The following is a 25000-nucleotide window of genomic DNA, read 5'->3' as shown; positions in this document are numbered from 1 at the left end:
GAGTTGGCTAATAAGAAACACAGTCGAGAAAAATGGATCATTTTCAGGTTGGTAAACTGTACTAGTGAGGTGTCAAAGGATCAGTGTTGGGCCTCGACAAATGTGATCTATATTAATGACTTGGATGCAGGAATACTTACATTTCCTGATGATTCAAAGTTAGGTAGGCAAGCAATGAAGAGGACATAGAGTTTGCAAAGGGATGTAGACAGAGTAAGTCTACAATTTTGGATAGATGGCATATAATGTGGCAAATATGAGGTTTGTTCTTGTGGCAAGAAGAGAAAAGCAGAATATTTAAATTGAGACAGATGATACTGTAGAGGGATTTGATTATCCTCAATGGAATAGAGTGTCAGTGTGTGCAAAAATGAAGAAATTTGTAAGAGGCAATTAAAGTTGAATATTAGTCATTGGTGGCTTTATGTCACTTTTGCTCATGAATGTGAGTTTGGTGTTCTCATTTCTACATTCTTGTTTTTCTTAGTCCATTGCTGTAACATGTGAAATAGGTATCCTGTGAATGGTGAAGTTAAGGTATCAAATAAATAGTATTAAATTATAAAGTAATTTGCATTGTGTTTATAATTGTAGTTGCTCCCCAGAGTTGTCATTTAGAAACTAACATGAAGCTAATTTCTAAAACGAAATTTTAAAGGAATCTTTTGTTGGGGAATTAAACACCTTTGCTTTGCACTTGATGTCAGCATTGAGCACTAACAATTCAGCTTAAATCAATTTTAAACAATGCACTAATATACCATTATCCTAGAAAATGATTAATTTGTTTCATACTGATAATATTTACAAACCTTATATGCACAGCAAACATTTGATCAAAATATGAATATTAAATATTAAATGACTTTGGTATCGGCAAGCTAGTGAGTACTGGTGTTGTCCCTATCAAGATGAACAGGGAAGGTTTGCAGGATGAATAACATCAGGTTGTAAAACCACCTGCCAAAAGATTATGGTTAACAGGAAGGTGATCAACCAGCATTGCAGAGATCCCAAGAAACGGGTCAACCTGAAAGAGGAAGGAGGAGATTTAGTTACGTGGCTCTTGTATTTGGGTTGTACAGTTATGTAATATGGACCCAACCCTGCTGTCATTTTGTATTCAGATTTCTATTTTATGATATGTGATCGATTGCAACTTGCTAATAAGTAACCAAAAGAAAAGTGCTCTAAGCTTCAAACGCAACAACCAAATAAAAAATTGTTAAACCCTTAACAAGCAAAGAACACTAGCAACATTTTTATTCCAGTGGTTATTAAACTTTACTGGTACTTCTGGTTAAGTCTAAGTAAAGCTGCTGTGCTAAATTAATATTCTTGCACAGTGCTCCCTTTTTCTCAAAATCTATGTAAATTTTAAAATGTGACTTTAAATGTCACAACCAAACTTTAAAATTTGAACAAACTAGGTTTAATAAGCCAGCTTTAAAACATGACTGAGAACCAATGACTAGTTGTTGAACTTTTTAGTGCACTTCAAACCAGAAATGTATATGAATAAATCCCACAAGATACTTTTAGAATGAAATAGTTTGGCCTTTCTAGCTCTCTAGATGAAGAAAATCTGAATTCACTCAAACTGAATATAATTTATGCTTATTTTTAATCCCTTAGCAGAATTAAATAAACTAATATTGTGTTAAATATTAAACAAACATTAGTTTTTTTGTCACTCGGAGTCTGCAGCACCAACATGCCTTGTACAAGTTGCAAAATGACACTTTTTATATCACTACCACACTTCAATTTACAGCAATAGATTCACCTTGGATACCAGTTAGTAATATCTATACTGATGAGGAATTCAACCACTTATCCCCTGAACATTGATACACATATAATAGTTGGAGGATAAACAACTATCTTGTTCTGTCTGGCCTACATTTTTACGATTGCACAAATGCAAGGTGCTGACTATTTTGTGTTTTATTTATATTTATCTTGGAAGTAATCTTTTAAGTTCCACATTGAAAAATCCCATTTCTGAATGTTATTTCATATTACTTGTTTAACCATTAACATTATATTGCCTATGACGTTAGTGCTCTGATGCATAGCTCCCGAAGTGTTTTGCCGACGTGGCCTGAAAATTGTCTCAATTCCTTGATGAGAGCAGAGCCTGTTAGATCAGGAATGCACATTCATTGCTGTCTCTGAGCTTGACCTCACCAGTTTGGGAAACCCTGCACTAATGTGATGCATAAGGCAAGGGAATTTAGTGGCAACACACTACAGAAGTTAGATGCTTCCCTGCAAGGCAGTGTGGAGCTGGAGGTACACAGCAGGTCAAGCAGCATCAGAGGAACAGGAAAGTCGACATTTTGGGTCGGGACCCTTCATCAGGACTGGGGAGGGGGAAGGGAGCTGGGAAATAAATAGAGGGAGGAGTGGGGGGCTGGGGAAAGGATGATGATAGGTGGATGCAGGTAGAGAGTAGTGGGGATTAGTCAGTGGGAAGGTTGGGGTTAATAGGTGGGAAAGAAGCTGGATAGATTGTGTAAGGTCAAGGAGGCAGGGATGAGAGGGACGGTTGGACGTGGGCTGAGGACGGGGTGGAGAGATTTTGAAACTGGTCAATTCTGTGTTGAGACCATCGGGATGTAGGCTCCCAAGGTGCAATTTGAGGTGTTTTTCCTCCAGTTTGCCTGTGGTGTCATTGTGACACTGAATGAGGCCCAGGATGGACATGTCACCAAGGGATTGGGAGGGGGAGTTAAAATGGTTGGCATTTATAGTGTTGATTATAGCGTACAGAGTGCAGGTGCTCCGCTTGGTTTCGACGACATAGAGGAGACCACATCGGGAGCGACGGATACAGTAAAGCGGGTTGAAGGATGTACAGGTGAACCCCTGTTGGATTTGGAACATTGTTTTGGGCCTTGGATGCAGGTGAGAGGGGAGGTGTAAGGGGAGGTGTAGCACCTCCTGCGGTTGCAGGGAACGGTGTTGGATGTGGTGGGGTTGGTGGGGAATGTGGAGCAGATGAGGGATTCGCAGAGGGAGCAGTCCCTACGAAAGGCGGATAGGTGTAGGGAGGGAAATATCTCTTTGGTGGTGGGGTCAGATTGCAAGTGGCGGAAGTGTGGTGGAGGATGATGCACCAGATGCGGAGGTTGGTGTGATGATATGTGAGGACCAGGGGACTCTGTCTGTATTTTTGTTGGGGGGTAAGGGGTTTTGAGGGCAGAAGTGCTTCCTGCAAGGGTGCACCTAGTTAATGGAGAGCAACAGAAGGGAAAGGAATTGATCATTTAGTATGCCATTAGAGGAATTGTCATTTTGGCCAATTTCTAGAACTGGGTAGATTCCATGTTCTTTTACTTAGGGAATACTGTTGTTAGAGGCTCTAAAGTCAGGAATACAAGTTAAATTGTATCAATTCAGCACGACTTGTAGATGTAGCGAAATCCTGGAAGAATTGCAGTATGTTTTAGCATTAATATATCTTCCAAAGTTAAATTCATTTTAGAATTCTGGGGAAGACTTGAATGAAGACAATTCCATATTTAAATAAGCAATTAAAATTTGTAAAATAGAATTTTTAAATCGAATGAGCTGGAGGTGTCTGGCTTAGCTATAGTAAACAATTAATGCTTATCTTTAAAATGTTGCTTGCATGTATTCCAAAGAATTTAGCCATAAGAATCACATCCTTGGACCATCAGAGATTTGATGCTATACAAGAAAAACAGCAGAAATGCAGCAGTCATAGGCAATCCTATAGTTAGAGAAATGGACAGATGATGAAACTGCTTATTTTAAGCAATTGAGGATACATCTCACTTAGACGAGGGGATATACTAATTTTCTGTAATGCTTTTTAAAGATATTTTCCCTATTTATTATATTACCAGACTTCCCTATCTCTTAGCATAATCTCATTTTCAGCTTGTGAAGGGAAATTCACAATTTTAATTCAATACTTTTACCACCCACCCCCCCAAAATCCTCAGCCTCGGCAGTATATTTCCCCTTTGAGCCCTTAATAGGCTTAACTTCTTCCCTAATAGCCACATACCTATTTTGTGAATATAAGATGTTTGAAGGTTCAATTCAATGTTGCATGCTAATTTTTCCCCGTAGCTTTCCTTTGTCTCCTGCATTGCACTTTTCAGTTTCCTCGTGGCCTTTTTTGTAGTCATCCTTGTTATTAACTATTATTTTGACATAAGCCTGCTGTTCCTGTTTCATTTTTTAAACTTATTTGCTTTGTCATCCTGGTTACACTAGCTTTGGATGCTCCAAATATTCTTTTCCAAAGGAATATGCTTAGTTTGCATCTGAATCCTCTCTTCCCTTTTCGTTGTGGTAAAGCATCAAGGACAATCATACTTGAAAAGTTTTCATCAGTGAGCTAATCGTTTGACCTTGTCTCATTGTAATTTGCATTGTTCTTTCCTGCTTCAACCTATTATTACATTTGTCAGTCCACTTGCACTGTCTGTCATTTTAATGAATTCTTTCCCAGTTGAGCCTTTTAGCTTTTGCCTTTTGGACCTCTTTACAAAACGTGGTGATTGACTAGCAATGTGCCAGTATACTGTTACTGTCGCTCTTCAAATACATTTGCTTTGAGAATTTAAGTACAATTTCATCACATGCAGTAATGTAAAGCAAAAGTGAAAGAAACTGAATTTACAAAGAAAGATTTGTTTTGACTGTGTTAAGGGGTTGTATTAATCTAAGTAAAAGTATCTTTGATTAAGATTTTCAAGATATTTTATATTTCCTTAAATCAGTGTACCAATTGAGTCCTCCTCTTGCCATGATTCTTGATGACACACCCTTGTTTGATCCGATCATGTTACGTGACCTGGATTGGAGCCAGAATATGGCGAAATTTTCTCCTGAAATTTCTCCTCTGAACCCTGGGGATGGATTAATTATGAGGCCTCTCTGTACTGCTGACTTCAATAGAGGTACTGTTTGAACTGTAATTTCCATCTTACAAGCATATAGCAATATAAAATTATTAAACTTTTAAATAAAGAATCAATTGAAGAAATCAAAATTTAAAACAATTTTTTCAGTCTAATTAATTTTTGGAACTACTTTTATTGGAGACATTTGTTTCAGTGTTGAATTAATTTGTACCTAGGTTCCTTATATCAATGGAAATAAAAATCAGGGGAAATGTAAAATTAGCTGCCAACCTGCTATTACCTGTTTTACACTCTCACGCAAAGTCAGAATGCACCAGCTTGTGTAGAACTTACTGCACCAAAATGTTTTTGGCTATGCTGATGTAACTCATCTAATTTTAATTTTTAAACAGGTCTCTTTAAGGTACTTGCACAGTTAACAAAAGTAGACCAAGTTGCACCTGAAATATTTATCAGTAAGTGGACAAGCACCTTCAAAATTATAATGCATTTAATTTCAAACCGTTAAGCAGTTTTTCTCTCTCTTGTAATGATGTTGTGTACTATAAAGCTGTTCATTTCATTTCAATATGTGAAGAAACTCTGCACTGCTTTCTAAAATGGCCCAGTCATTAAATTGAACCAAACAACTATGGTAAAATATAAAAGGCACCACTAGGACCATAACAATTCAAGGAGGATCATTGCCATTTTACATGAGGGGAAAAGGGATTAGTATAAGTGCACATCTTGCTAGTGACATTGACAGTCCATAAATTAGTTTTATTAAAAAAAGCTTGATTTTAAATTTTTCAAATGACACAATTTAAAAATACAGTAAATAGTGAGGGGAGATAATATGACAAATAAAAGATGTGGTTGTTATGTACTTTGCTGTGCTCCTCTCAATCCCATTCTCTTCTACCACCCCCTCATGCACTGTCATCCTTGGCCTCCTTCACCCTTTAGTCGAAGCAGTTTGCCACTTACCAACTTAAACTAAAAGAGGAGAGATGAGGTCAGGTGAAGAGAAATTTAGAAATCCGTAGAGAAAAGTCATGGCAACAGAGCATTACAGCAATTGGGGTAAATGTAAGCAGTATAGGAGGGACAAAGAGTTTAAGAGGTAGCTTCAAAGGTAGTTAATGGTTTGTTATGATTTTCTGCAGATTAGAAGGTAGGAAATTGTAACTTTTCTATATAAGAAATGAGGGAATGAAAACAGAAAATTATAGGCTTGTTAGAGTGATATCAGTAATCAGAAAAATGTTTGAATCTATTACTGAGAAAGTATTATTGCACTTCTACTGATAGGATTTGTTACAGCTTTTTGTGAATGTGACAAATAGGCTAGATAAAGAAGTGTCAGTAGATGTAGTGTACCCAGATTTCTAAAAGATATCTGATAAACTGTCACACAATAGGTTAATACACACGATAAAAGTTAGTAAATAGGGACAATATATTAGCAAATATGGAGGATTGGTTATTAGGTAGGAAGTGGAGAGGTATAACTGGAGACTGGTATAAATAACAATCAGTGCTGAGCCTCAGCTATTTATAATTTATGATAAAGACTTTATAAAAAAAAGTCCAAGTGTATTCAAGTTTGCTGGTGGTATAAATTTATGTGGGAATGTAAACTTTGAGAAAAATACAAAGATGCTCCTAAGAGTTATAGACAAGGTTAAGTCAGTGAGCAATTATTCACTTTTATGATTAAAAATAAGAAAAAAATATTTTTAGAAATTTCAAATGTTCAAAATATTGATTAGAGTGTTTTTGATGTACTTCTACAGTAACAAAGTTAGCATGCAGGTATAGCTTTCTTTGTCTGTCAATCATCCACCTATCCACAAACCACCCCAGAATCTTAGTGCGCCATTTCCTATCTTCCCAACTCGTCACTGTTTTTGGGGACAGCTTAGTGAGGTGAGAGCGACTGTTTTTGACATCAATGCAGCGTTTAACCAAGTTTGGCATCAAGGAATTCTAGCAAAACTGCAGTCAATGGGAATCAGGAGAAATCTGTCTTGATTGGTGCTATTGCACAAAGGAAGCTGGTTGTGGTTGTTGGTGATTAATCACCTCCACTCCAGGTCATCATTATAGGAGTTCCTCAGGGTAGTCTATCCAGGACAAAACAGCCCAATTGATTGGCACCTCATTCGCCATTTCAACCATCACTCTCTCCACCACTGATACACTTAGTAGCAGAGTGGGCCAACTATAAGATGCACTGCATTAGCTCACCAAGCCTACGTTGACTGCAACTTCCAAACCCGTGATATCATTTAAAAGTCAAGGGTAGTAGATGTAAGGGATGACAGCCACTTCCAAGTTCACCCCCAAGCCACGTGTTTTTCTGATTTTGGAACTGTATCACTAATCTTTCATTGTCACTGTGTCAAAATCCTGGATCTCTCTTTCTAACAGTACTGTGGGACTGCAGCAATTCAAGAAGGCTACTCATATTACCTTCTCCAGAGCAATTAGAGATAGTCAATAAATGCTGGTATAGCCAGTCAAACCCATATCCCATTGACAAATTTCTAAAAGAATTAGCAGTCTGTCTGAAGCAAATTGTTTGTGTACTAACATTCACATGTATAAGGTGGAAAAGCATAACTGGGAAAATTAGATGAAAATAAATCTTTAGAACTTGTGTAGTAGATTGACATGTTTAAGTATTTTGGAGCTAATCACATAAAGCATAGCATGTTTAATTTTGAAGCATTTATTTTTTGATTATCATATTCTAAAACTTCACAGAAAAGTTTGAGCACATGAAACAAACTGGAGATTATTATACCGTTGTCATTGAAGACACACATCTTGGACAGGTTATTGCTACAGCAACGCTAATAATTGAACATAAATTTATACATTCTTGTGCAAAGGTAGGCCTTCAATGGATATTATAAAGTTAACATATACTTTTACTGCGGTTATGAGTTTTCCATTCAGATCTGGAGCTGACATTTGTTGATATAACTTTGTATTTAGTCTATTCTGCTTTCTAGCAGGGTATAAATTTAGCAAAGGAAATGAATTGTGCATGTAGTAGATGGACAATCTGTTGCAGCAAATTTTTACCATTCAGAGTGATAAATTTGTCAATATTTAACCATTAAAATATAAAACTAAATGAAGCTGAGGTACTCTTTTCTTTCAAATTTAGCGAGGGAGAATAGAAGAGGTTGTCGTGAGTGATGAATGCAGAGGAAAGCAACTTGGGAAACTGTAAGTTTGAGTGTTTTGAAACCTAACTTATGTATTTTGTTATTGGAAATTACCTTGGTGAGTTTATCTAGGTGATAATTATATTTACTTTCAGAATTCCATTTAATACTTTGTTCGTGGAACATTCTGTACCAAAGTATATGTAGCTATGTTTTCATTTGTCATTATCCTCTGACTTTCACTGAATCCTTCCCAATGCTTGACTGATTCCTTAAATGAATTAAAGTCAAGGGGAGGCCCTATTGTCTCTACAGCCCCATTCCTGAATGGGAATGTCCCCATTCTACATTATCCCACACATCACATTAATGTGCATAATCCTTTGTCCCCATGCCTGACCAGTATGTAACATCGAGTAGTAGTAAGATACCTCCATTCTATCTTGGTCTTCAATTTAGAACATAATGACTGAAACTGGTCTTTAAATTCCACTGCTATATTCTTTCCTCTGGTAGTTGTTCTTAACTAAGTGATGGTGTCTATTTGCTCTCTTTTCAAAAGCTTTTCTACTCATGATATTATGTCCCTCACCCTGGCTCTAGAGAGGCAGTATACCATTTGAGATTGTCCAATTACAGCCAAAATGAAAATGCTATTCGTAATTTAACTCTTTGCTTCCCCCCCCCATCTTTGCCTGCACTAGGAGGTTTAAGATCTTTTTCTTTCCTCCTTATCATAACAAGCAACCATATCAAGCTTATTAGCATAGTATCATAAATTAACATAAAAATTCTTGAGACTAGAAATCATCCTCCTCCTCCTCTTCCTTCAGTCCTAAAACACACGCTTCTGATCCTGTCTTTCCTTGTAATCTTTTCAAATGTCAGAGACCCTGCAGTCCTGGAGTTGCTCTTCACCTAGATTTCACATTTTCAAAAATTATAATTGTGTAACTAGGTAAGAACAATAATTAAAAGCATAGGTCTTCTCCATACCTCTGGCTGTGCACTTTGAATTCTTGATCTGCTTGGGTGTAGTAAATTTACTGGATTTTTCTGACGTAAATGATGTAAATTTTTTGGTGGCAGAATAATATTACTTATGGTAACTACCATTGATTTTGATGCAGTTCAGTCTGAGATTTTCCAGCAGCAAAGTCGGCAAATCTCCCAGGGCTGGCTTGAATTGCTTGAGAGGGTCAGGGAGAAACTTCGCAAGTTTTATTTTTCCTACATGATCTACATGCCACCCTGCCCAACCTGTTTGGTATGTGATTACATAATAGTTAAAGTAATAAATACAAGTAGACTTTTCAAGAAGATTAGTTATGTAAACAGAAACATCACTGTGAAACTAATTTGAAGTTTAGATGTTGGATTCAGTCCATGTCTTTGGCTACGTTGTTGTCTTCGAGTAACAACTGAATAACTGAACTATACAGACAAGGAAAGATTCAAACTTGATATGTATTGTGCTGGTTGGTTTCAGTTGGGGTTATGGTGTGTGCTGTTATATTTTGGGATGCACCTTGACTGAAGTTTTTGAATTATAATTAATTACAATTACAGACTGGATTTTAAGAAAGCCAATCTAAGGTTTACTAGTCCTGATTAGTTACAAGACCCCTTTACAGGTATAAATATGTTTTCTTAAATTTATTGTAACTGGTACAAAAGAAATGATACTTAAAAAGGCAGGGCACCCAGCCGATACACATTCTTCTTTTCTTGTACATCGAACACTGAAACACAAACTTTGTTAACCCTTACTAAGTCACTAACCTTGTACATGAAGAAACTCATCCTTGACTCTGATTTATTAGTGCATGAACAGTACATGGTCAATCTCGGATTGGTTAGGTAATCTAGCGCTGGCTTCTTGTGATCTTGATTATGACTTTGCTTAACAAAAATAATTCTCTTATTAACAATCTTCACAATTTCATAATTCGTTTTTTAACAAAAACATTAAATTTTACTGTGCTTTGCCACAAAAAAGTCTGTTGTTTAGTTGTATAATGATATTGCATTTTGAATTTTCAGTAATATTGCTGTTACATGTTCCATGTTCCATGTTATAGAGTCAGAGTTCTACAGCACAGAGACAGGCCTTCGGGCCAAACTGATCCATACTGACGAAAATGTCCATCTACACTAACCCCATTTCCCTGCATTTGGCCCATATCCTTCTAAACCTTTCTTATCCATGTACTTGTCCAAATGTGTTTTAAATGTTGCTAATGTACCTGCCTCAACCACTTCTGCTGGCAGCTCATTCCATATGCGTGCCACCCTCTGTGTAAAAAAAGTTGCCCCTCAGGTTCCCATTTATTCTTTCCCCTCTTACCTTAAACCGATGCCCTCTCATCCTCGATTCCCCAACCCTAGGAAAAAGACTGATTTTCACCCTATCCATGCCTCTCATGATCTTATCCACTTCTATTAGATCCCCCCTCAGTCTCCTATGCTCTAATGAAAAACGTCCTAGCTTGTCCAAGCTTTCCCTATAACTCAGTCCCTTCAGTCCTGGCAACATCCTTGTAAATTTCTTCTGCACTCTTTCCGTTTAATAACATCCTTCCTATAGCAAGGTGACCAAAACTGAACACAATACTCCAAGTGCGCCTCACCAACGTCCTGTACAACTGCCCAACTTCTATACTCAACGCTCCCGACTGATGAAGGCCAGTGCGCCAAAAGCCACCTTCACTGCCCCGTCTACCTTTGACTCCACTTTCAGAGAACCATACACTTGAACTCCAAGGTCCCTCTGTTCCACTACACTCCTTAAAAGCCTTACCAAACTTCTACCTCGATTTGACTTTCCAAAATGCAATACCTCACACTTATCTATATTAAAATCTATTTGCCATTTCTCAGCCCACTTCCCCAGCTGATCAAGATCCTGCTGCAATTTCTGATAACCTTCCTCACTGCCCGTGATACCGCCTATTTTAGTGTCAGCTGCAAATTTACTAATCATGCCTTGTACATTCTCATCCAAATCATTGATATAGTTAACAAACAGCAATGGGCCCAGCACCGAACCCTGAGTCACATCACTAGTCCCAGTTGATAGTCACATGTTGTTCTACCTTAATATTGCCTAAAGGGGACTATTGTGAAAAAAACCTTTTCTATACACGCTTGAAAATAAATGATCTATTACTAACCTGTAGCTATATTTTCTGTCCTATTGACAGGTTGGTTTCAGCCCTCACACTTCTCAGCAAGAAACTCAACTGTTACAAAATTACATTAGAGTGCCTACCAAAGAATGAAGCCTTCTATCAAAAGTTCGGATATAAAGCTACAGAAGAAGTGTACATGCAGTGCAGATTTTTCGACTGAAATTTACGTAATCAGTTGCTTATTTTCATTTCTCAAAAGATGTTGGAGATCTAGCTGTATTACTGCTGTTCTGACCTATTACCACAAGATTGCATATAGAATATTCTGGCATAAATGGCCTATTTTCTGCTTATTTTGGTGGTAACAGGATGTAGTTGAAATTTAAGAATGTTTTTTCTCAGACTGAGCAGTTCTGTGGGTGAGGGGAAAACTGCAGCATAGTTCATGTTATTAAATTTTAGCTGAGGGCAATCTAGAGCACTGTATCTATGAAGGAGTATTGTTTTACTTAGAAACTGAAGATAGAAAGAATTTTAACCAAAGTACTTTTTCTTGTCTAGCTCCAAAACCTTTGTCTTGATTTTAAGTAGAACTTGGAGCAGGACATTTCTATGCATTCATTTCTGTTAAGTGACTTAACTGGTAATTATGTCTGCCATGATGCTCTACCTGCAACATTAAAATCAGGATGCAGTTATGCTGTCACTTGGAAGTAATTCCACTTTCGTTAAATGTAAAAGTTGCAGGAAACCTTGGAGCAGAAATTTGATTGGTCTTAGTTACAGTAGTGTCAGTATCTTAGGTTTTCAGTGCATGGGCTTTATGGCACTTTCCAAGTTGAAATGGAGATATTAAAAATACTTGTGTGGCTGTTCCCAATTGCCTTTTTTAATGAGTTGTGGAGTTTTGTGAAATCCTCTCTTGTAGGAACAATACAATCTCAAACAGCCCACAAGGTAACGGCCAGTGTTCTCTGTTAATGGTCTGGGGTAGCTTGCTGCAATCTAACTAAATCTAAGCATTATGACTCTAGGTCATATGTGACTTCATCAATGTGATTTAATTATCTTAAAATTGGATAATTCCAAAGCACATTTATCTAACTTACAGAATGTTAATATTTTTGTTTAAGTATGTATAAATGAAGATAAACTGCTTGCACGGTAGGTGTTAACGGATTTTACTCACTATCTCAGATCTTAGTCTTCATGGTTAACATTGCAGATAAATCTGCTGTTTTCAGCCAGTTTATCGGAGTTGTTTGTTTGTTAATAATTTCTTATTTTAGTTTGTAGAGTTGTAGCTAAATACAATTAATCTATGACTTAGCAAACTGGTTCATTTGAGAGGGCTCCTTAAATTTAAATATTATTCCTAAATTTATCCCTGCTGAATTTTAAGACTGTCTACTATACCCATGATGGCTAAATCTCTAACAAATTTATGTTTTAAGTTAGGATATATTTTTTAAAAATCCAGTAGGGATGGGGGAAGTGAATAGTAATCACCATTTGATTACTGTGACAATTTACACATACTTAAAGTAAAACTTGGAACCGGAGATTTGGTATATATTGTATATAGTTTAGTCAAAGACAGCACTGCTTCCTTATAGGAAAGGTAAATTCTAGTGCAAAAGATGCAGTTAAAGTAAAATTTAATATTCTGAAGGAATTTGCTTTACAAAATATTGTATATTTTCACCCTGTTAAGAGTTTTGTCTAAACTATTGAGCTTTAGTTTTATATTACAGCATAAGAGCTGATACTTGTAGAAACTTGGTTTACTATTGATGTGGGTAAATTTTATCTACTATATGGTTGGTGAGAAATGGTGCAAAGAATTGCTGTATACTGGATCTGTCATTTTGTTGTTTAGGTGCTATAATTTATAGGACCAAGATGGTAAATGCCAACATTTAAGTTCAACATTTCACCTGTTTACTGTAGTGACTACTTTGTTAAAAATTTGACACCCATCTTTGGGCCCAAAAATTACACTTGTAATATGCATTTTTAAAAAAAAATGAACCATACAGAAAAAGCATTGTGCTTTTTTGAATTACAGCTGCTTTTAAGTAGAGTCTTTTTGGTTGAGAGATTTATTGTGATCCAAATTAGTTATTTTTTCAGTAATTTTATTTAGTATTAATAATTTGTATTTATTTATAACTAAGTATAGCATTTTGGACAAAGGGCAAATAAAATATCAAATTCTTGACATGTGTATTTTGATAACAATATAGAATTTATACTGAAGACCTCACATCAGCAAATAGTCTAATTATGTTGATCGCAGCTGCTTTACAAAAAAAGCAGTGAAATAGCTACATTTGATAGCTTATTACATTAATTTAGGTAAGTACACCTTTATTGCACTAATTTATAATGTAGTTAATTGAATTCAACTCTATTGGCACACCTTCACAATGTATTATGCCATAAAGATCTATGTAGTTAATGTAGTTATATTTCAGAGGACTAAATAAAGAAATTTTCCAATACTGTGATTATAATTAAGCCAAGATTGCAGTCAGATAGGGTAAGAGTAATAAAGGCCTGAACAGATTAACCTAGTTGCTTGAAACTATAATAGTTTCATAGCATGGTCAGAAAAATAAAAAGAACATATTCAAAAATTAAGGTAATTTCATAAAACAAGTACAAGTACAAGTACATCTTGCTGGTCTACAATCTGCATTTAGTGGAATTGAATAAAATGAGGTGCTACATATGATTTGACAGATAAGAGAACCACTTAAGGAATTAATCAAACTTTTTTTATTGAAAGTTTTAATAAATTACACTCAAAGATTAACACTTTGTAACAAATTGCATGTATGGGTCTGACATCAAGCACACAGTGCATTATTTCCCTATCAAACTCTCATACAATCAAAATTCAAGTATCAAAAGTGCATCCATGTCTTAGCACATGCATACTTATTAACTGTCAAAACTGCAATTGGTAAAAATGTAAAATAATTAGCATATGAAGACTTGAAAATCCATCAAAAATGTGTTGTGCTGTTCCTGGTCATTTTAATATTTTCATAAGAGATTCTAGTGCTCCAGGTTGTTCTCATATGAAAGGGCAAGTTCTCCATTTTAGCATACTTCCTCAGAAGTAGCAAGACACGAATTCAGAAATGGAAAGAAAGTAAATTTTGCCATGTAAGTTTTTAGTATTCATAATCTCAAACATCCCATAACACTTCTCATCCTTTATTCACTGTTTAATACAGTACAGTAATCATGTCCATTATATTTAATGGGGTAGTTATGGGTTACCCATCATGGACTGCAGCCACCTGCATACTCGAAATATCATCATCATCTTCCAGCATTCTTTTTAAGGTTCCTAAACAAAACAAAATGCCATTACTAAAGCTTTGAAGAGTCATGATAAACACAGGTCACAGAAAATCAAAACCTGGAAATACTCAGAAGGTAAGGCAAAATTCAAACGAAACAGAATTGACATTTCTTCCACCTTCACCATGAAATTGCTGACTTACTCAGTTATTTCTACCATCTGCAGTATTGTTTAACTGTAATGCTTTAATATAATCCCTAACTTCGCCAAGAGAATATTGAGACAGCATTCACTGTCTACTATGGTCCCAGTTATCTACAATGCTTAAGTATAAGTTCCTTGTGCTGCAGGCTTTCTTTCTGTTGATTGTTTACATCTGAAGTAGTTCTTCAAACCCACGTGTAGATTTTTTTCCAAAGGCAATCCATCATAATATGAATAAAGTAGTTGGCGAGCCATTGTTACATTCTGGTAGGATCATCCTAATCCTAATATGGTAGCTTCTGGAAACTTATCTTAGTTTACACTACTTGCAGTTTCCAAATAATGATGTTCATCGATAACCCTTCAGCATGCATGATCAAACTGATGTAGCAACACGAAGCTTCGGAATTCTCAACTGTTTTCTTTCCTAGAGTTCAGGTAGGCGATTTATACAATCAACAGAAATGCCTCTCAAAGATCCATCATCTACAAGACAAGTCTAGAAGGCAGTTGCTCCAAGACCATGCAAGAAACTTTATACAGCTAGGATAATCCAAACTACACACTGGCACTTCAGCTACCACCTTAAACATATACCCACTTCTACCACAACTTGACTGTAGTACGTAGCATCTACATGATGCAATGCTGCAAGTGACGAAGATTTCTACAACAGCAACTCCCAACCTGCATCCTTACCATCAGAACAGCAACAAACATAGGAATAGCATAATCTTCAAATTGCACACCAAACTGACATGGAATTTTCCACCTTTCCTGTATCATCACTGGGTCAAAAATCCTGGAACTCCATATCTAACAGCACTGTGGGAGTACCTCTCCACACACTGCAACAGTTCAAGAAGGCAGCTCACCAACACCACTTCAAGGACCATTAAAGATGAGTAATAAATGCTGGTCTTTCCATCGAAGACTGCATTCTGTAAATGAAGGCTCTCTTCAAGGCTGGTAGCTCAATTAGTGTAGCACTTTAAGGATAAATTTCTGCATGCATGTTGGCCAACAACTGGATTATCCCAACTGCTGCTGTCATTTAAGCAGTGACAGGCAAGCTGACCCAAAACACCACCAAATTCTATTGTATGATGTTCTACGTATTCACTCTGCCCCGCACCATCCCTCCCCCCAACACTCTCTCCTGCAAAAGGTGATTCAATCAGTGCAGAGCAACTCAGGGATACCTTGTACATGGACACATTTAATAGAGATAGGCACCAAAAGCAAGAAGAATTGCCGAATCCCAAAGCGGAAGCCTAGTTGAAATCTCCAAGTTTTAATTTTAAGAAAAATCATAATTATTAAATGAAAGCATGAGAAGAATTGAAACTTGGGAATTTAAACATTACTAATGGATGCACAGGAAGGGAAGTAAGATGTGCCCGTTTAGAGATGAGACAGAAGTTTATCTGTATCCCTGCTGGATTTGCATCAGTACACTACTTGCTACAGCGAATATCAGAACATATAGGTCATCATATAAAAGAATGCTTAAATGGGCAGGAGGGAAGAGGATCTTGTAACCAGCTTTTGATGACCTCCAGACTTACCAATACTGTATGATAATACTTTCTATCTTCTAAAAGCAAATGTCCACTAGGCTTATAAATTAGTCTCATGTCCCCCGAGAGGAAGCAACAAATACTTAGAACCATGGGAAAGGTTTTGGGGACCAAATGGATGGGATCCTGATAGAGTGAGGAACTCCAAGAAAGACTACCCTACAAGTAAATAAATCCACTTCATTACATCATTGCCTAAATACCACAGATGTCTGACTCAGTAGCTTCTTAAAACGTAGAATGGAAATCTTAAAGGGTCACAATATCTACTGGGTTCTCTGTATCATCCACGATTTACACACATCTCTGGGGTTTGAACTAGTATCTTGGTAGTGAATCAGGAGAATCCCACAGAAATTCCAGATTGAAAACAATTAGAGCCATAGAGGCTCCAACTAAATAATTGACTGCTACACTCATGCAAAGGGTGGAGATTATTGCAGACAAAAAAAGTCTTGCAGATACTATAGTAGAGCCACTGATGTTTGCTATGCTCAAACAACAAATCTAGAAAACATTCAAGCAAACATTTAATAATCTTGTAAGTTGAGATGATCTTGTCAGATATGTGTGGTCTCCAGGTGACAACAGCTACTGAGAACTAGGAAATTCCCTACCTAACACCATTGAGGGAACACCATCACCAGAAGGACTGCAGCGGTTAAAGGAGAAGGCCCATCACCTTCTCAGGGCAACAAGGGATGGGTGATAAATGAGGCCTTTCCAATGTCGCCCACATCCCGAGAACAACTAAAAAAAGGAAAAGATTGTGTTGCATTTATATAGATTATATATCTTTTACTATCCATAAAACAGAATCTGAGAACAGTTCTAAAATTAGCTCAGTGATTGCACCAGTAACAGCAACTGAGATATGAGGACGCTTCCAACAGAAATCACAGCTACCAAGAAAGTAGTTTACAACGATAAAATCATGTGGAAGATTGAGGTCAAAAGCTTGGTATGGTATGCCAGGTGTAAATCTCGAGAAGGAAATTAAGCAAGACTTGATTTCCATATCCCTTTCATAAAATAGGATACAAAAAGATTTTCACCAAGAGTCCAGAGAGGAAACATGGAGTACTGCAGAAGCTGTAAACGAACAATGTTGGTGCTTCATTTCAAAACCAAAGTTAGCAGATGTGGGTTCCAGGATAAACTCCAAATGATTAACAACTTCTACTTGTAGTATATATGCCTCACTCACAAAAGATTTCCTGGAATCAAAGTACTTACTAGAAAGAGTATTTTGGCTATTGAAAGGAAAACGTGATAAACAAACAATAAAACAGAAACCTGTTGACCGAGTAAAGAATTCAATCTAATAATAGGATGATATGGGATTTGTACGATTTAGCACAAGAATATTTGAGAACTAATAACTTTACAGCCCAAATGAGATTTGTAAAATCATGCTTAATTTTACTGCAATACTCTGGGAATCAAAGCACACGTAGAGAGGAACATCTGCTCCCTGAATTCAGGAATATACCAAGAACGGATTGCGGTGCACTGGAGGAACATTTTAATGTCATCAAGAAAAGCTTTAATATGGCATAGGAAAGAAAGAACATGAACAACATGCCAACAATATATTCAGATAACTAAATTCTCTCCAATTTACCCATGGTTAGCCAGCATTTAGATTTGCCCTGTGCACATGCAAAATATTGGAAAAAAAATAAAAATTATTCAGGACATTGTTGTAATGGGTACATGCCCTTCTCTTTCCCAAAATATTGGTCTTTTTTATTTACATTGGATATTTGAGTTTCAGAAATAACATCACTTCTCCAACTATGTCAATATCTGTATTCCTAGCAGCTTATTTTCAGGCTGTAACATTCTTAATCAATAACTGCAACATTTCTAATGCTTCAAAGGTTTAAGCTTTGTATTAAGATGAGGTTTTCAGCATATTTCAGAACGATACATTAGCCAAACATAATTTAAATATCAGTAGTATTACTTAACACAAGAAAATCTAAGAAATCATTTTCAACAATTACTAACCTTGTGCAGAAACTGATCTGCCCAGCTGAAGTGGTGACATCATCTTTATTGTCAATTTTGCTAAATAAATGGCTTCATACTCCTATTTATAGAACAGTTTTTAATGTTAGCTTTTATTAAAAAATGATTTTTAATTTGACTAAAGCAAACATCTAGAACAGCTTAACGCCCCTCTCACATTTTTCTACAATTTTTGGAACATGCAAGTGCATGTTCACAAATCAGCCAATAACAAGTAAGGGACAGACACTCTGGGAATTGCCAATTGCATATGCCACTGGATGTGTTGCACCACTCTGCTATTAGCTTCACAAAACAGGCATCATGCCCTCATCTCCCACAAGTTTTGTGAAATTGCTGCATTTGCTCATTGCCTAAACTCCCCACAGAAAGTTCTCTCTTGCAAATAACAGTGCAAGTACCAATTTAACAAAGGTGCAACAATCACTAAGTGACAACCAATCTGTCCTTCCCAAAAGGTGAACAATTAAAAGTATGGTGCATCATTCCTTATGGATGATTGTTGGAAGAATTTGTAAATGCCAAATTCTACTGTTGACTTTTTCCCTCCTTTTTCTGTCTCTGCTCTCTTTTGATCCGGCTTTCCTTTCTCCCTTCTCTATTTCTTTAATCTGTACCTTATTTAACACTGAAGCCACTCAATCTGATTTACCTAGCTTCTTAGTCCTACCTCTGCTAAATTCTCCAACTACTTGCTGGGCTACAGCCTCAGTTGGGAGTGCCTACCATGTCCCCAGTCTACACCAAATTGGTAATTAATTGTTCAAATTAATTTAACAGGACTTTGGCGAGTCCCCATCTGGTCTACAGATGTTTCTATACATCTAAGGAAAGATATACCTGCCTTTGAGGCAGCACAGCAAAGATTACTGGATTGGTTTCCTTGTGGGGTTAACTTACAAACAAAGGCTGCGCAAATTGGGCCTATATTGAAGCTTAGAAGAATGAAAGATGATTGAGACAATCAAGATTCTGAAGGAATTTGACAGGCTTGACTCAGAAGTTGTTTCCCAGGCTGGGGAATTCAGAACCCCCAGGACACTCTCACAGGATAAGGACCGGTTCATTTAAGACTAGAGATGAGAAGCAATTTCTTCAAAGGGCTGTTCACCTTTGAAATCATCTCGCCCAGATAGTTATGGACACTCCATTATTAAAGACATTTCTGGTTGAAATAAACAGACCTTTAGCCACTTAGAGAGGGAGTGAAGGGATAAGGGAAATGGGTAGAAAAATAAGAGTGAAGGTAGAAGACCAAGTGGTAGAGCAGGCTTATGAGGTCGTATGGTCTCCTCTTGCCCCTGCATCTTATGTCTGCTCTCTTCCAGGTGAGAAAACCTATGCTTTACAGTTTGCAAAGCGTGTAGTTTAAAAGTAAATAAAGCCTAAACTATATAAAATAATAATACATCACCGTTCATTTTAAAACATACACAGGAATCTTGTGTCAAAGCAATTTTAAAAATACCTCACAAATGTTACGTTATCAATATAAATGAGTATTTTGTGGTAATTAATAAAAAGACAAGCCAGTTACCTGCAGCTGATGGACAAATCCAGCATTTGGATTAATACAAAATCTCCTTTCCTGAACATATGTAAATGCATCCCTAAAAACAAAAAAGTAAAGATACACACTATGAACATCTTTCCAAACTGTTATTTTTTCTATGCAAAACCCAACTCATTTATTTCCCCTTTCTCCTAGTTCCTGTCCAAATTATTTCTCAAGTAAAGGATTAAGCAAGTGAACTGTTTCTTGGCATTGGTGATTTCCTAACTAATCATTAGGAGATGGACAAGTGATTCACAACTTTTCTATTCACTTTCAAGAAACAAATTGCTTTATCTTCACAATTGCCACTGGTCACAGTTCAGCATGGGAACACCAGTCCTTTTCCTGTAACCTATTTAAAAGTTGTATTTAAATGAAATTAGTAGATTTCTGAAGAAATGATCATGTGGACAGAAATGGGAATGTTTCATGTGGATTGTCAGAAAGTGTTCAAATAGGTAGTTCACCACAGGCTTATCAGAAAGACTAGACATATGGTATAAAGGAAAATGTAACAGCATGGCTTGAAAGTTGCCATTACATTAACTGCTTAGACAATTCTAAAGAGGGTACTGGAATAGAGGGTCCTAGATGTAGAATTTTTGCACAGAAATCAATGAAGTGACAGGATAAGTTGAGAAAGTGAAAGCATACAGCAGGCTTTGGTTCTTGTGACAGTGGTAGTGTCCCTATCTCTGAGCCAGGAGGACTTGTTTCAAGTTTCACCTGCTTCAGAGGTGTGTCATAACATCCCTGAACAGGCTGATTAAAAAAAAACCTACGGCAGGCTAGGCTTTATTAACAGTGACAGTGTACAAATGCAAGAAAGTTTTGTAAACTTTGTATAGAACATCGGTTTGGCCTCAACTGGAGTGCTGTGCCCAGTTCTGGGCACCACATTTTCGGATGATGTGACTTTGCCACCTTTCACGGTCTAGTACTAACTGAGCTCGAGAATGTGGTGGTGAACTATTGTAATCCATGAAAGCAAGTTCACCCACAATACCGTTAAGAATTCCAGGATTCTGACCCTGCAATAGTGCAGGAATGGTGAATAATTCCAAGTCAGCACAGTACGTGGCTTGGAGGGAAACTTGCAGATAGTGGTGCTCCCGTATAAACGGCAGAGGTCGCAGGTTTGGAAGGTGATGTTGAAACAACCTTGATAAATTGCTACTGTGCATCTTGGAAATGGTACAAACTGCAAGATGGGGGAATCTGGAAGATGGTGAATGGGTGTCAACAAGTGGGCTATTTTAGACTGAATGATGTCAAATTTCTGCAGTGTTGCTGAAGCAACACCCATTCAAGAAAGTATGCAGTATTCCATCACACTAACTCGTGCCATGTACATTAGCGGCAACACATTGGGCAACCAGGAGATGAGTAATTGCCTCCAAATTCCTAGTCTCTAATCTGTTCTTGTAGCTGGTCTGTTTACATGGCTGGTCCAGCCTCTAGTCAGAATATTGACAATTTGGGATTTAGCAAAGTCAATGCGCTTGAATATCAAGGATAAATTATTAGATTCTCTGTTGCTGGAGGAGATGATCATTGCCTGGCAATTAAGTGATGCATATGGTACTAGCCAATATTGGCAAGGTGTACTGCACACGGACATGAACTGCTTCTACATCTGAGATCAAAAGACAAAAAGGAGCTGAAGTAGGCCATTCAGCCAGTTGAGCCTGCTCAGCCATTCAAGACAGTCATGGTTCAACTCCACTTTTTGGCCTTTACCCCGTAAACCCTTGATTTTCTTACTGATTAAAAATCTGTCCATCTTAGCCTTGAATATACTTATTGACCCAGCCTCTATAATCCTCTACAGTATAAAATTCCACAGATTCACTACTCTGAGAAGAGATTTCTCGTCATGTCTTAAATGGATGACCCCCTATTCTGAGATTATGCCCTCTGGTCCTAGCCTCTCCCACAAGGTGAATAACCTTTCTGTATCTATCCTATCAAGTCCCATAAGAATCTCGTTTGTTTCAATAAGACTGCCTCTCATTCTTGTAAATTCCAATGGGTACACACCCAACTTAGTCAAACTATTCTCCATACCTCAGCTTGACCAAGTGAGCCTTCTCTGGACTACCTCCAACACCAGTATATCTTTCCTTAGATAAAGGGACCAAAATCATTCATAGTATTCCAGCTGTGATCTGACTAGTACCTTGTATAGCTTCAGCAAGATATCCCTAATTTTCAAATACATTCCCTTTGAAATAAAGGCCAATATTCCATTTACCTTCCCTTTTAGCAAGTGAATTTGAGTACTAACCTAATGGTTTATGCATAAGGACCCCAAAATCCCTCTGTGCAGCATCTTTCTTAATTTAAATATTTAGTTCCTCTATTCTTCATCATTTTCCCAAATTATATTCCATCTGCCATGAGTCTGCCTACCTGTTTAACCTGTCTATATCCCCCTGTAGACACTGTTTACTGAACACTTGCCATCCCATCTATTTTTATGTCATCTTCAAGCCTGGCTATAGTACATAAACTTCCCTCATCCAAATCATTGATATACATTGTATATAACTGTGGCCCCAGCACTCGTCCTTGTCGCACTCCACTAGTCACAGGTCATCATCCTGAAAATACCCACTTTTCCCAATTCTGTTGTCTATTAATCAATCCTTGGTCAATCTTATTAAGTGGCTTAACGTATCATACCCAATCAAATGCCTTCTGAAAATCCAAATATATTCCATTCACTGCTTCTCCTTTAACTATCCTACTTGTTATCTCCTCAAAGAATTCTAGTAAATGTCAGGCATTATTTTCCCCTCTGCTTGATCATATTATGTATTTCTAAATGCTCTGCTCTTACATCCTTTACGGTAGGCTTTTAAAATTTTACAAATAACAGATATTAAACTAACTGGCTACAGTTACATGTTATGCCTTGCTTTTTTAAAATTTAAAACACTGGCAGTTTTTCGATCATCTGGGACTTTTACAGAATAAAGATTTTTGGAACATTACAACCAGTGGGTCCGCTATCTCTGTACATACTTCTTTTAATATCCTAGGATGCATCTTATTGGGTCCAGGGGACTTATCAGTTTTGAGCAATATTAGATTCCCCAGCATCTTTTCTCTCATGATTATTATTGTCTTCATTACCTCTCCTCCTTTTGCACCTTGATTATTTAGTATTTTTGGAATGCAATGGGCATCTTCTGCCGTGAAAACTGATGCAAGGTATTTACTCAACTCCACTACCATTTCCTGGATCCCCATTATTAGTTCCCTTGTCTCATTCTGTTGCAAATGCACTAAACATTGTGAAATTATCAGCGAAGATCCCAACTTCTGACCTTACAACTAGATAATGGAATAGCAGAAAATGATTGTACCTAGGATGCGACCTGAGGAACTTGTGCCATGATGTCCCGGGCTGAATTCCATGATATCCAATAACCTCAACTATTTTACTTTGTGCAACCAGTAGAGTTTTCCCTTTGATTCCCACTGAGTCCAGTTTGTTAGGGCTCCTTGACACCATTCAAATACTGCCTTGATGTCACATTCACCTCTGGAGTTCAGCTTTCTTGAAAATATCTGGGTCAAAGCAGTAATGAGGTCAGTAGCTAAATGGCCCTTGCGAAAGCCAAACTCACCACAGCGAGCAGGTTATTCTGAGCAAATGCCTCTCATAGCACTGTGGACAGCACTTTCCTTCACTCTGTTGATGGCCGATGGTTGACTGGTGGTGTGGTAATTGTTCTGCCTTTTGTGGACAGGGCAGACAGGGACAATTATTCACACTGCCTGATAGATTCTAGTGTTGCCGCTGTGCTGGAACAACTTGGTTACAGATTCAGCTAATTCTGGAGTAAAGGTGTTCAGTACTATTGTCAGTATGTTCTCAGGGCCCATATCCTGGAGTAGATTGAGTAGGCATGAAAAAAAACTGTTCCCACTGGTGGAAGGATTGAGGACAAGAGGTCATAAATTTATGAAAGCTGGCAAAAATAGCGATAGTGACATGAAAGGGGAAAAAAAAAATGCAGTAAGCGGTTGGGATCTGGATGGACTCCCAAGTGCCTCGTGGAGGAAGATACAATCAAGGCATTCAAGAGGGAACTAGACTATTACCTGTAAACTAAGAACACAAAAGTAAAGGGGGAGAAGGATGGGGAAGGGTATTGGTGAATTGCTCCTTCAGAGTGCACAGACATGATAAGCTGAATGTCCTCATTCTGTGCTATCACCTTTCTCCAAAGAATGGCAATGATTCAGATTACATTCTATTCAAAGGATCAGTGATGGGGATCTACATATAAATGATTTAGTCTCATTTAAATGGAACAAAATTTTAAAAGTTTGATAATATACAAGTAGGCTGGCAGGTTAGCAGCCAGCAAGGGGGACAAGAAAGAGACTTCAGAATAGTAGGTGTAATTCAATATGGGTACAAATGTAAGATAATACATTATAAGAAAAAAACTAGTAAAGGGGCAATTATATAATATCCCAAAAATGAAGGTAGGAGTCAATAAGATTATAGAAGCATCCACAGGATTTTATGCTTTACAAATAAGGGTAGAAGACAGAAGAGTAAAGAAGTAATGGCAAATCTACACAAAACACTGGTTAGCATACATAGTATGTGTAGATTTAACTACTGTATTATATAAAGCGCAAAGTCACAGAGAATATGTAACTCAAATATACCCAGAAAACATCAGGAATTACAAACTTTATACAGTCATAGCGATTTTATAAACATTGTAAGGGAAGACTCAAGATATTTCAGCAAAGAAGGTTAACAGACTTAAAGATTTTTAAAATTAAGGATTTTCGTGAGGTGAATCAGGAAGGGTTTTATTTTGGTTGCAAAATTGGGGTTGTTTATAAGCAGTCAAACTGAGGGGTGTTTTAGGACAATTTTCTTTAAACAAGGAAAATGTTGCTGTGCATAATGCTCTTATCACAAAAAGTGGTCGAAGAGGAGTCCATCACATCTTTTGAGGGACTACCACAACTTCTGTAAAGTGTAAAGTACAATCTGGGGAGAAACAGGGCAATCTTGGACAGCTCCATCAAAGAGCTGGCACAGATACGATGGCAAACCATCTGATCCTGTGCTGTAACCTC

The 25000-nt window shown here is 37.2% G+C and overlaps 1 protein-coding gene and 1 long non-coding RNA gene across 3 annotated transcripts in view; one reads left to right on the top strand and one right to left on the bottom strand.

Moving 5' to 3' along the window:
• The window catches only part of gnpnat1 (glucosamine-phosphate N-acetyltransferase 1), a 190989-nt gene extending 177572 nt beyond the window's left edge, over positions 1 to 13417 (top strand). The window contains exons 2-7 of one of the 2 annotated variants that reach the window (XM_048599859.1): positions 4761 to 4940; positions 5297 to 5359; positions 7656 to 7783; positions 8065 to 8126; positions 9635 to 9699; positions 11269 to 11374. In XM_048599859.1, coding sequence (XP_048455816.1) covers positions 4787 to 4940; positions 5297 to 5359; positions 7656 to 7783; positions 8065 to 8126; positions 9635 to 9680 — 453 coding nt within the window. In that variant the 5' untranslated portion in view covers positions 4761 to 4786 and the 3' untranslated portion in view covers positions 9681 to 9699; positions 11269 to 11374. Of the gene's footprint in view, positions 1 to 4760; positions 4941 to 5296; positions 5360 to 7655; positions 7784 to 8064; positions 8127 to 9634; positions 9700 to 11268 lie in introns of both variants that reach the window. The other variant, XM_048599858.1, reaches the window with a different exon arrangement.
• A 537-nt stretch (positions 13418 to 13954) lies between these two features.
• Positions 13955 to 21816, bottom strand: LOC125483672. The gene is made up of 3 exons (XR_007262617.1): positions 19868 to 21816; positions 18310 to 18391; positions 13955 to 14557 (listed from the first exon to the last, which is right to left on the bottom strand). It is a non-coding gene; the product is annotated as an uncharacterized LOC125483672 (long non-coding RNA).
• Between the last annotated feature and the right edge of the window lie 3184 nt (positions 21817 to 25000).

Source organism: Rhincodon typus, chromosome 8 (genome assembly GCF_021869965.1).
Source record: "Rhincodon typus isolate 14 chromosome 8, sRhiTyp1.1, whole genome shotgun sequence".
Classification (NCBI taxonomy): Eukaryota; Metazoa; Chordata; class Chondrichthyes; order Orectolobiformes; family Rhincodontidae; genus Rhincodon; species Rhincodon typus.
The sequence above is the reverse complement of the archived record's forward strand: the minus strand, read 5'-3'. Positions and strand labels throughout refer to the sequence as shown.